The sequence below is a fragment of the Corvus hawaiiensis genome, chromosome 5 (genome assembly GCF_020740725.1).
Source record: "Corvus hawaiiensis isolate bCorHaw1 chromosome 5, bCorHaw1.pri.cur, whole genome shotgun sequence".
Taxonomy (NCBI): Eukaryota; Metazoa; Chordata; class Aves; order Passeriformes; family Corvidae; genus Corvus; species Corvus hawaiiensis.
Window position 1 is genome coordinate 67,663,690 of NC_063217.1, and position 13,911 is coordinate 67,677,600.

At 35.8% G+C, this 13,911-nt stretch overlaps 1 protein-coding gene across 5 annotated transcripts in view; it reads right to left on the bottom strand.

The window, feature by feature from the left end:
• Positions 1-13,911, bottom strand: part of PCDH10 (protocadherin 10) — a 34,348-nt gene that overhangs the window by 6,063 nt on the left and 14,374 nt on the right. For 3 of the 5 annotated variants that reach the window (XM_048303091.1, XM_048303093.1, XM_048303094.1), the window contains exon 4: positions 12,864-13,193. The exons of 1 other annotated variant lie outside the window; for it this stretch is intronic. In XM_048303091.1, the coding sequence (XP_048159048.1) occupies positions 12,864-13,193 (330 nt within the window). The remainder of the gene's footprint in view (positions 1-12,863; positions 13,194-13,911) is intronic. One more of the 5 variants, XM_048303092.1, reaches the window with a different exon arrangement.

Genomic DNA, 13,911 nt, shown 5'->3' on the forward strand with positions numbered 1-13,911 from the left:
TTTTTTTTCCTTTTAAAAATGATCTATTACTTACAGAAGTTTGCTAAAGCATTGCTAATAATCTTTTATGAATATTCCATTAATGGCATAATAAAAAGAGAGTGTCTTATCCAGTCCAATAAACTTTGGAACACAAACATAAAAATAGCACTTTACTCATATATCTTTTCCTCATGAGTTAGTTTAAGGGGAACATTTTTTCTTTTCTTTCAAGGCTCTAGTGAAGAGATTTTGTTCTTCAAGTCTATACATTCAGTAGAGAACTCTCGGATAAAACACCTTGCAGTCCAGATGCCCATGTTTCATTTTACACAATTAACGTGGGTTTTTAACTCTGCATTATAACAGATAGTTGGGGGAAAAGAAAAAAAAAAAAAAAAGGAAGACGGAGCATACTTACTTTTGTAATTGAAAATATTGATAAATAATTAAATAAGATAGACTCTCCTCTAATGTCAGTGAGTCTGTTGGCTTTGGTGATCACTGTTTGTGTGCTTTAGGAGTGTGACTGAAGAATCCTGAGGGCCACTTAAAGCTGTTAGGTGAGAATGAGACCATATTCTGCCTGTTGAATTCTGGCTTGTGACACGACAGGAGGCAGGAGAAGCTCATGCATGTGAACCTGTCAGTTGCCCCAGGGTAGAATTTGCCCCTAATAATGATATGGCATTCAGCATGGCTGAAATGTTCCTTCTGCCATCTGCAAAACCCAAAATAAAAATATTGTTTCTAAAATAAACCAACAGCATTTGGACTGATGGGTACAATTACCCAGATTTCATGTGAGACAAGAAAATCAATTGTGAGCACCAGGTCTTCAGGCTATGAATAAATTAAGAGTAGGCCAAAATGCAAAAGTTTGTATTGCTGTGCTGAAACTTTTCTGGAAACAGGCTTGATTTTAGCTAAATAAATAATCTCCACAAACCATTAAAATCTTTCCTTCCTTTGAGAGTATATCTTTACTTCTGGAACAAACATGATTATGCAAAAAACCCCTGTCTTTTATATAAAGAAAACTATATAACCACATATATTGTGCTTTTCTTCCTCCTTTCATTAAGTGCATACATTTCCATGTCTATATTCATTTAAATCAGTTCAAGAAAGAAGGATTCCCGACCATGCCAAAATTTGACAGTGCTGGATACTGCACTGACCATAATGCAGTAAACCTGACAAGCACTGTTACCTACTCCAGGAAAAAGGGGCAAGTGGTTTATCCTTTGCACTTAAGTACAAAACTGCCACTTTTCAAATGTGAACATCACGTTCTAGACCAACAAAAGATTATCATTATTTTTTGAAAAAAAGTATTGACCAAATTGCTGACTTACACATATTGCCACTTCTTTTAGCTTTTTTTTTGAGATTGGAAAATACATACTTAAAAGGTATTTAGGTATTTTTGATGTTTAGAACATGCAACTGTTTTCATATGGCAAGTGAGATGCCTGATACAAATGCTGACACATCATGACAGCCACTGAAATAATGTTTCTCTGGTACTATGGGAGCTCTGAGATTTATATGCCACCTGGACTTAGCAAATCCTCTAGAAAACAAAAAAAAAAAAAAAAAAAAAGCTTTTCAGTTCTTAAGAACAACTACCCAAGTCCCAATTCATTTAAGCAGTGACCTTAATCAACATGTGCTTTACATCAAGCACATGACTAAGAAGGATTGTCTTTTGAATCAAGCCCTGGATTTTGTCATCAATGTTCTGTTGCTCACAAGATACTTTTATGTGCATTTGATTTTCTGTTCTAAATGCAGAGAATTTTCTTTTCCACTCCCAGCAACAGCCCAGCAGCATAGCAGATGTCAGATTTGATTTATCTCTGGTTCTGATTATTTACTACCGAAACAATGCTTTTTAGTTACTACAACTCAGCACAGAAAGTACTAGGCTATATTCTATAATGTACTGTAAAATACTAAAAGACCATTTTTCCACAAGTTGCAATGGGAACAAAGCTTCTTTGTCTTTCTGTACTATTATAACCATATTATCTACCTGAAAACACTAAAGATAATACATGACATCACTATTAAAGTCACAGAACCATGGAATATTTAATTTTGCAAGAGTTCTTATAATTATGTACTGGGTTGACCTAATAAAAAACTCCCAAATTACTCCTGATGTATGTCAAACTTACAGCACAGAGCATATTCCCCAAGAATATTTCCAAATTCTCCATCAACAACTTATTTTAATTACATACATGATCTAGTGCCAAATTCACATTTTTTACAATTCACTATAAGCTAATGATTTTGGTATTATCCTTAGTAAAACCAATATTTTATTCCTTTATTATTTTATAAAAATTGCTTGTGTGTTTATATGCAACAGTAATTTCTTCTCCTCAATCTTCTTTTCTTTTTAGTCTATTTGTTTTTGTTCTTTTTTTTTTTTAATTCACCATCTTTATTGCATTCTTACAAAATCTGCAGTACACATTTCTTTAAGCTGACAAGCCTGAAAATGAACATTTCAGTTTGAGGGTTAACCAATGCAGAATACACTAAAGGCCAGCTACAGTGCGACTTAAAATTTTCAGTGCCCTGGGGAGAAGAGGAGGGATATGAACCATTCCTCCTAAATTGCTCATAAGTGCCTCAGTTCCCTATAGATTCAAGGGAGAAGCAGACATGTAGATCACCATTTGGTGGCCTTCAGATGTGTCTAAATTATTCATGCAGGATTTGGCCTGAAATAATTAAATTTACTTGTTCTTACATGAGGTAACATGCATTACAGTGTTGCATCAGCATCACACTAAATTCCTATCCAATTTATCTTTGCCATGATGTTTTTTCCAACACTCCTCTCTCCTAGCAGGGATTAGCTGGCATTAGGACCTGACAGATATGTTCCCACTCTTTTTCTGAATGTTTTATTTTCTGCTTCTAAAGCACACTGCTTGTCATGAGCAGCACACACTGATTTCAGGGAGGCTTTCCCAGTTTAGCAAGATAACAGGCGTTAAGTGTATCAAAGGCTTCTCACGAGACTTTGAAAACTTCTCTTTTTCAAAAATGCATATTGGCTTGTTTCTATCCATAAATGAAGCTTGCCCATCACCATTCTTTGTCACTTAAGACTACCAGAATGGAACGATTTATATCCACATTATTAAAATTTCTCAGCCATATCAAGCAATATACAGGGGCACAGCATGAGAACATATTCAATCTGCTTTCAGGAGTGGCACCACGCCCCAGACTTGTTAGGGAAAAAAGCTGGTTGACACAGGCTAAAGGCAGGCCAGAGAGTGTGAGAGTACAGACCATGACATTCCAGTGGTGGAAAGGATTCCATTTAGTTCATTAGAGTACCTTATAAAGAATAGTGGGAGCACAAAGCACACAGTCCTTTTATCTCAAGTAGAGCAGAAAAAAAGTTATTACTGCATCTCCTTTGTAAGGTAGAACTTTTTCAGATCTCAGTATCAATATGCACAGCTGTGTGCAGCTCCATTCAATTGTCATCTAAATTCCAATTGAGCATAGATGGATGTTAAATTAAAGCCCAAACAGTCAACTAAAAAAGTCACAAAGTGACAGAATTTTACTCTGACAAAAGATGAATTCACAATATCAGCATCTATAAAATTCCTTATGAATAAAGAAAGGTTGCGTTCAAGCAGTTTCATAATGGATCTTTTTCCAGGGCTGAATGCAGCCGAGATGCTGAAGGTGAAAAGATAAAGTCAGAAGACTCAGCTCACTTGCAAAAACAGGAGTCTGTCATTCCTGTACTTCTTAGGGGAATCTACTCTGCATCCTTTATTTTTCCTTTCTAATCCACATTACTTCTGATGACCTGTAAAAATTCCAAGTAAAATAACACCATTTACACATATGAAATAGGTTCATGGGTATGCAAGAAATGCAGATTTACTCTTGCAACTCATACAAGCATGAGATTTTCAGGCAGAATTTAGGAACCAAGTTCTGAAAATTTGCTTCTCCGTGTCCTCTGTATTTTTTGTTAGGTATTGAAGTTAAAAATTATATTTTAATTGTACCTCCTACTTCCTCTCCAAAAAGGTACCCAATACCTAATTTTTCACTTTTCTGACCTCGCCATACTGTATTTCTAAAACAAACATATTCACAGCTACTTCCCAGCAGCAGTAATCACACCACTAGCTCGGAAATGTGGATTCTCAGTGGTTAATGCACACAAATAGAGCTGTTTACAGGCTTGCCAGATAAACAGCAACACCGATCCCTACAGCGTGCTTGTCCAAACATGATAAACTGATGCACTTCCCTCTCCTACTGGCTATTTGTTGCATTCTTTAAATGGCTCTCCCTATTTTTCCTACTTAGGTCAAGGCAAGAAAAAGTAAGAAAAAGGAAAGGAAACTCTCTAAAATTAAAGCAGTGGAAATGACTGTGGAAAATCACAGTTATTGTGTACAGCAAAAGACCCAAAGCAAGTATAATTGCCTCTCCTCTGCAGGCCAAGGAGTTCCTTGGGCAGAGGCACGCAGAGAGGAAAGGACTTCGCTGTGCACGGACCCAAGAGCAGGCACACATTCAATTCTCCAGCTCCTGACTGTCACAATAAGGAGGCTTGTACATTGAAGAACACCATTTATTTATAATGAATAGAATTTGCCTATCAAAAATAAATAACTTTAGTGCCTTTGAAAATTTTAACTGCAAACATCTCCATGCTTCCTAGAGAGACTCATGACCCTAAGTGGCTAAATTACTTCTGTCATAGGATTTAAATTTATAGGACAAGACGTGTTTTGGAATTTTAAACCAGCGTAGCACAGTAATTTTAAAAATTACTGTAAAGTTTCAAGCAATCTTTCTGCTGGGTTTTTCGGTCTTCTTCGTACTCCACTGGTAGGAACACAGAAAACGGTGTCCCATAATTTAAAAAGAAAAATCTCCACAGATGGTATATGCACAGCACACATAAGCACTCTCAAAATTGACCTAAATGAATAAATATAGCACCAGCCTGAGCTTGCTAAGATACACAGGACTTCTATGCATTCCAGTCAGAACTGGCAAATACAGACTTTTACAGCTATTAGAGGAAAAGAAATAGTTGAAATACTGACTTAAAGTATCATTTTCTTTCAAATAAAAATTACTAATTTTTTTTAACTTTTTCAATTATTTTCTTGCACTGTAGCTGGGAAGAGCTCTAGAGTCATCTAAGATAGAAGATATTATGTAAACCTAAAGACGGGCACAATTTTTAATCAGTATTTTGTACAGTCCTGGGTACTGTTAATTCTGCCCAAGACCGCAGTTACAGAAACAGATTGAAGCAAATAGTATTTAAGAGCTATCACCTGTGCTTTAAAACTAAAAAAAAGAATGCTTATTTCCCTTTCTTATATTCACTACTTCCATAAAAATTGATTAAAATAATGTAATGTATAGGTTTTGTTGGGCTAAAGCCCAGTTATCTTTGCATATTTATAAATTCCTTTCTAATTTGGCTTTTACATTTCCTTTCTATTGCTGCAATAATGCCCTGTAAGTGTTCTTCCCCTTGAGCAGAAGCTGGAAGAAAAATACATTCCCAAGAAGAATACATTCCCAAGAAGAATGCAAACCAGTCGTGAATGTAAGATAAAAGTACCTTTCAGAAGTTGTGCAATAAACACTGAACAGTTGAATCATAAGAAGTGGTTTATTCAAGATCATAAAGAACCTACTATTATGCATAAAAATACATCACAGTCTTGCTCTCCCTCAATTATATTTTAATTAGCACACATTTAAGTTTTATTTCAGGTGTAGGAGGTTTATTGTAAGATTTATTTACCTAACAGAGATGATGTATCTGAAGTGGCAAACGAGGTATAAGCAAAAAAATCTCAGCATTTCAAATACAGCAAAAAAGGGAATGTTCTACTAGACTTAATAGAAAATAAAAGGTTTCCCATTAGGTTTCTTAGCATTATTGGATGACGGCCTTTCAACTCATTCTCCATTTCTGCTAAGAAATTTCGCATGTGCAAAGTAATTCTCATCTGTGCAGAAATCAGAGCTGTATCCTGTCCTAGGGATAAATCCCTGAATGTAAGTCAGGAGTTTCTCTGTGGCAGGATATCCACATAGTTTAACATTCTTTCTGAGCACAAAACTGTACTATTGACAAAGGAACAACTCTTTGAGTGTGCACATATAACTTGTTTATTCATGCCAATAAACATTTTGTTTCAGTATAAATTTTTTAAATCCAGCATTACAATGTTTTCTTCTTAGACCAAGAACTGTAATATGTACATGCAATTTATTGGTGCTAATTTCTTTGGTTTTACTTCTGTGCCTTTTCACTTCAAGTGAAAATTGAATTAAAAAATTGAATTAAATTGAATTAAAAAATATTAATGAAGGGATCAGACAGCTCACAAATTTATACCTGATTTGTATTAGAAATCACGTAGACTAATTTTAAAAGCAAAAATGCAGACAGGCCTCATTTTCAAAAATTATTCAAGTGTCCCATTCAAAATAGCCGTTATTGATGTTTACATAAATGGAATACTATTATGTCTATCACATCTGTGATAAAACTACCCAAATAATTTCCAGGAATGAGATGTAGTTAATCAAATAAAAAACTAAAGAAAGTTCTTCTTCTGTCATATTGAGTGTACCAAAGTGTAATTTCTTTCTCTTTTTTTTTTTTGAAAGTTGTTTCAAGACAGTAAAGACTTCTTGCTAAAAACATCTTTTCAAATATTTATGTTAAACATCAGCAGAAAGTGTTGTGTTACAAATCCTGGCATACAGAATTGGGCCTTTATGATCCTAACTAGATCAAAATACACAATAAATATTTACATGCACTTTTTTTAATCCTTTGAAAAATAATCAAAGGATTGTGAGGCACTTCTTGTCCTGGTGTAAATACATGAACGTTGTTCTCCTCTAGGTCATTTATTCCAATCTAATTCAGGGAGATGGATAATGACTGTAAGTTAAACTGTGCTTTGCGTTAGCTCTGTGGTAGATTATTTAAAATTAATTAATGGTCCAATTCTGAAACATTCAACAGTGAAAAGGGTTTTGAAAACTTTTTAATTTCTTTTGTAAACCAACTCGACTTGGATAGATCAAATTGAGCAGGTGACAAATACTCTGTAGAACGAAACCATCAGATTTCATGTGTGCTTTCACAGAAACACAGGGACTTGTGCTCGGACCAAATTGTGTTCAGACCTCCACGGTACCTCTGCTGCAGAGCGAGTCAGTGGTGATCCAGCCAAAGAAGCACAGGCATGGAATGAGGCCAAACTTACATTTAATTTCTTTGGATGATACTAACAAGTCTCATCCAAATCCCCTGACTCTGCAACCCAGAACTATGTGCATCTATCAAAGGGATGATGTTTAGAACACACAAATCAAAATGTCCAGAGAAAGGGATTTTTTTCCCCTTTCCAATTCACCTTGCTTAGACACCAGCTCTTTGGGTAAGAGATCAGCTTTTTTATCCTCTATGTCCTACCTAACATGATAAAATCCTGATTCATACATAAAATATGTTGATGGTGTTGGCAATAATTGCCGTGATAATGATACCTTTTCATCAGTGAGGATGAAAATGCTTGAGCGTGTGTAGAAAAGCTTGCAGAGCTAACTAGGGGGCTACTTTAGAACACAGTTATTATTCCAGAATGTCTCCTTGTGTAAACACTGTTATTTCATGCAGGAAATTGTGCCCTTATGTAGTTTATTTTAATCTGCTTTCAAAGTAGATTAAGCATTGCCAAAGTAATTTTTTTAGAGCAAAATAAGCATTTCTACATAGAAAGTTAAGGTTTTATGGCAGTTTTGTATATTGAAAATATCCTAACCTTTTAATAGGAAGAAAAATTATTCTATCACTAATGTCAGTATGAAACTTCAGGAAAGTTCTAAAGCATTACAAAATTATTACCCATCTAAAATGAACCAAAATTATATTTTAAAAAATGAAAGCTATTTCTTATCAATTATAGGGCAAAATACTCCTGAGGCAGATTTAATGGTGCTGTTTCCACTGCTACCAACTCAGGACCTGGTTCAAAGTATTAGAAATAGAGCAGAATCAGATTGATCAGGTATTCATTGTGATGACAGTCTCTGTTATATATCCTACAGAATATGGTCCAATGGAGTTTGAATCTTGGATTAGGGGTTTTGGTAACTACAGTAATATTATTTATAAAAATAATGGCTAATAAAACCAACATTGAATGAAAACTTAGCTAGAAATGGTTAGAATTAAAAACATAGGAATTCTCTAAAAGCTGCATTTTATTTTCCTCACCAGTGTTATTTCACTTATTTTATTGTCTCCAGGCAAGTTCAGAATCTCTTTCATGTTCTATGAACATTCAAGTCATTATGAAAATCTCTTAACTGTCTGCAGAAAGGCAGTGTTCAAACCACGTGGATGAATAACAAGTAGTAAGTATTAGTTACACAGTAAGAAGAATACGTGAGTTGGGAGAATCCTGGAGTCACTCTATGAGAAACTTATTTTCAAAAATCCTACAGTTTACTGATCCCATCACAATTTTATAACTTGTACTCATATTAATTACATAAAACTTGTATTAAAAAATATATTCTTCAAAATAAATATATAGCAATCTACTTACAGTATATTTTGCTCAGAATAATACGTAGAATATGCATGTTTATGTGGAAATTGGTGTATGAGTAAGTCCAATGGCTTAGACCAGCAAGGTGAAAATTTGATGATGGAACAAAAAGAAACTGTCAGGTATGAGGATTTGTGTACTTTTCTACATGACAATTTGTAATATAGCTGCTGTTTTCACTTCTGCAAGCAATGATCTAAACCTCCAACCACAAAGAACCAAATACCCAAATGCCCACTATATTAAGCCTTCAGTTTCAATCATGCTGCACAAGTTCAACAGGTTACTGCAATTTTTGTCAAATTGGTATCATTTTATCAAATGTGCATGATCTGATCAGTTCATGAGCCTGCTGCCCTTCAGTTGTTTTGCTGCCTTGCTGCTCTCCTGTCATTGAGCCCAGCAAACAAAAGCATGCAATTTACCTTCTCAGTTCTCATGCAGCCTCCTTTACTTCACACTCCTATAGCAGCCTGTCTACATTAATTAGTACTAAGCTTTTGATATGACTTTGCAGAGAGTTATTTTCAGTATTGTTGCTGTTATGCCATGTGTTTCTGTGGAATGAATAGACTGTCTGGAGGAACATAGTGACATGATCTGTGTAGGGGTTTTGTAGCACTTTTTTAGTGCATTTTCAATTCAATTCCTTTTTACAACCTGGTATTTTATTTCCTTCTTGCTGGCTTTGTACATTGTGGGAAACTTCTCAGGGAAATATTCCATGGTCTTTTTTTCTCAGAATGAATTCCAATTTCTCATGATAATATACATCACCTTCTTCATTTATCTTTTCTAAGGCTCTGCACTGAATGCACCCATTGGAACACAGTGCAGGAATCCCAGAGCAGACACACTCCCATGGCACCATGAAAGCTCGACGTAGAGCTACCAGTTATCCTTTGGAGCCACTGCCTAAGGGCACAGCTCCAGGGAGTGGGTTCCTCAGCTGTCCCGGTGTGCTGACGTGGCTCTGCAGCTCTGCATTCCAGAGCCAGGTACCTCGGAAGCAGACGAGGTTTGCCCACGCTTCACTGCTCATCAGGGGTATGTGCTACTCGAGACTCGAAGGACCCAAACCCCTTCATGTCATCTGCAAACATTTCCCCCTTTTTCTGGTCGCTGTTTCTAGAGAATTAATGGTTTTTTAACTCCATGGATTTCCGCATAGATGCTTGGGGAACTCTGTTTCTGCTGAAATGTTCCATTTATCCTTATGACTTTTTCCTCTTAGGCACAGAGTCTGGTAATGCTTTGCCCTATGACAACACTTGATTACTTTAGGAGCTTCTTCTACTACACAGAAGCTATGCTAAAGGGTTTTTTTTGACAGTTCAAATACACTCTATTGATTAATTCTCACTCACTCTATCAAAATTCTAATAGATTGACAATCTTTCTGTATTACTTTCCTGGTCAGATGCCAGCTACCTTGTTCCTAAAACCCCTAAATTACAAATGTATGTCCTATGCTGAGGCTCCTCACTGATCTCTAATTTACAAGGTTTTCTAGTACATGTTTAAGTGATAAACACAATTTCTGACACTCTTTCGTTACCAGCTCTTGTTAAAAGCTGAAAATTAAAGAAACACATAATCCACTGACTCCTTTCAACAACAATTTTAAAACAACATCCTCTTACATTTCTTACACAATTATTTAAAATGGTTACCCGGGATAGGTGCCTTCCTAGATACGCCTGTCTTTCTCTGTCCCTCCTCGGAAAAATACAAATGCAAAGAAACAGTTTAGAATCTCTGCCACATCCTTGTCCTCACTAACTGCAGCTCAAGACTCACTAATTCTCTCTCAGCTTACTACACCCGACATCTTAAAAGTTGTCTATATTGTTTGCATGCCTTTGGCTATTTACTCTAAGGCATCCCTCTTATGTTCGCTAATTACTACTCTAAAACTCACCTGCTAGAATTTATGAACTTTTCTGATCATTTGCTTTACAATCTTTCTTTTTTTTTAAGACACCTATTAAATTCAAATAGTTTTTGCATTCTGCAATACACTTTTTATTCTTTGCTATTCGTTTTTCATGTGGCCATTTTCATACACGCTTCAAATTTTTATACAATGTTTTTGCTTAATATGATGGTTCTGTTTCATACATTTTAATTACTTCTTTTAAAAAATCATTCTACTGACAAACTGATTTTGACATGGTCTTCCGTGTTAAGAAGTTGAATTTAATTTTATTTTTAATTGCAATTACCCACTGAATCAACTAAGGTTTCTTCCTAAATCAACTTCCTCTTATATATTTTTCTTGCCTTATTCATTTAATACATTATTAATAATAAATCATTTACTCATTTCTAGTGCTCACTTTGTTTTTGCTGTTCCTATTCTTTGCTATACAATTATAATGTAAAATACCAAAAAGAAAATACCAAATAAGGGAAAATAAACCAGAGGAGCATTACTCTTGTTTTGTAGAAATTTTAGCTTTGAGGTTCATGGAAGAAAAACAAAACTAAATCTGGATTTTCAAGAGTAGATTATATAATAACACTCATTTATATTGGTTACTTCTGATACATTACTTCCAATTGTTTATGCCCTTGTACCAGAAAAGTGTAAAATGTAGATCAATGTCTCTATGTAAAGACATTGTTCAACAAAACTACTTACACTTATGTAAAAAAAAAATTAAAATTCCTAAACGATCAATAAAATAAGTATGTATTACTATTTGAAATTAAACTCCCAGGCCTAGAACAAACCAGAACAGCACTATCGTTGAGGTGTCACCAGGTAACAATCATCATTGCAACATCCATACGGCACCAGAACTCCGTTGTGATTAGACCATCTAACGATGCTACCAAACTTGTTAAATTAAAGTTAATTTTTTAACTGAGGTGACAGTGATGAAATCAGTACTGCTAGATCATGGCTTAGTGCTAAACAATGTTTTGTAGAAATAAATGATGGAAGATCAGTTCAAGAAAGACTGAAAGTTGTTAGGCTGTACTGAAATTTCACACTGGTCTTTAGAATATTACTGGATGATTGACACATGACATTTTAGCCCACACAAAATAAGCTGATTGTCTCGGGACAGGTTTTGTAGGAATGGCTTTCACATATCACAAGTGGTAGTCAAATCTAAAGTTGTGACTAAAGTGAATCTAAAGAGTTGAAGTGGTAAAAAGACCTTTCCTGAATGAATGAAAATACCAGCACAGCCAGCTAAGAAGGGAGAACTGAGCTGTCTGTGCGGAGAATGATCTGTAGCAAAGATCTTCACATATCAGGACTGCCAGCACACCACCACTTAGAACAATTAAATGCTTTAGGAAAATAAATAAATGAATACCATTCAGAGAGATTTTTTTTCTTTTACCCTCAATCTGCTGGCCTAAAAGACGTCTGTTGCTTTAAAAAGGGTCGATATTGCAGTGTTAATGTCTTTGGATGATTTGGATCAGATAAACATCAAAAATTCTGGAAGTCAAGGAAATTACAGTCTCTAATAAAATACAGAACACAGCTAAATAGAATGAAAAGACGTATTAGATCAAAGTGCTACTCAAGGGTTCTACAGCTGGCTCAGACTCCAAAAGGAATTATGAAGGTCTCTTTGAGATCTATCACACCCTTTTATGCCACGTAACCAGTCAAAAGGTGACTAAAGAAGGAGGCAGGATTTTGGAATGAGACAGAAGGCACAGAGGAGCACTGACAAGAGTCAATACTATGTAGGCTGAAAGATGATCAGACTGCAGGCAAAAGGTTTTCTCTTCTTCCTTCCAAACTATGTAAATAGCTACTTCAAAATAATATAAATACTCTTCATTCACAAGATACTTCTCAATTATAAAAAGAAGCTCCTAGGACTGTTCTCTCAATTTAACTCTAGTTTTAGAAAACATTAGCCTGGCAACATCAATGTTTAAACCAGCTATCCAAGAAAATTTTGCAAATAAGCCAGCATCAGAAAACAAAATTGAGCAACTCCCCCACTAATATTAGCTGACACTTTTGTTGTTGACAATGATGTCACACTAAAAACAATGAAGATTTTGTCTTATTTAAAAAAGCACTGAACAATGCCTTCTTCACTGTTGCCTGAATCCAAGAGAAGCCATCTTTCTCCCCTGTTCCTAAAATTGTGCCTGTATGTTTCCTAGCATGAAAAGCAGAAAGAGCTAATTTTTATTCCCGCCAAGGGAACACTTCCACACAGCTTTTTGAATAGTACTTACTCAAATATGGTGGTTTGTAAGGCGCTCGTGTATTAGACAGCAGTCCATCGAACTCCTTCCTTTCCAGACTGTTGTGAAGGGCCTTCTCTTTGCCGAAGGTGGAGAAGGACCTTTCTGCCCCGGGCTGGGCTTCTGGTGTTTCAAACACTTCAGTGTCTGGAACGGAGTCCATGCCAGGTACGTGCAGATTGCTGCGGTAATCTGCAGCTTGGCGTCCATCGGATGGAACAAAGGAAGGCATCCAGCACCGATCTGAGTGGCCCAGTGCTTTACATTCCTCTGTGCAATTGGAGAAGAGATCCATGCCTGCAAGCATGAAAGAAAAAGAAACTACAGATATAAGCTTCAGCATCATGAACGGCTGCTGACAGATAAGAAAGATTATGCCAAGGAAAGAGAAGTGGAAAGAGAAATGCTGTAAGAACTTCATCCACTAGTTTCATCTCCTCAACAACAACACAACCAAAAATCTGGTTGTCCAGTCTTCAGAGGTGAAAGATGCCCTTTAAGTGCAACTAAATGCCAGAATGTCACACACACACAAAAATACCACAAGAAGAAGAGTATCGGTGGTTCTGTCTCACAAAATCTCTTGCAGATCTCACTGTTTAGAACCCATTCATACAAGGTTTGACTCTACTTGTAGATTGATGTCTGTGGTTCACTGGTTGAAAATCTTTGCTGAAGAACATGAAGGAATTGTTTCTACATAAATATATCTCTGACCAAAGAAATTAAATGTCTGGATTGAGGAATCACAGATTTCATTTACAAAATGAAACATTAATGAGTCCTTTAAAGGAATTATCTGTGCATACATTGGTATACAGATGGAGCCCATTGATATTAAAAGGAGATGTTACAAAGTAGGAATTGAGTTTTCAAGTGATCAGGAGAGCTTATTTAATCAATTGTTACATCACTCTTTTGGAGACAGCTTTCATTGCTACTGCAGCAGTCCTTACTATCATCAAGTGATCCAAGAAACAGGACAGAACCCTACAATAAAATACTGCAATTAGCAGTACAAAGGCACCCATAGTCCAGT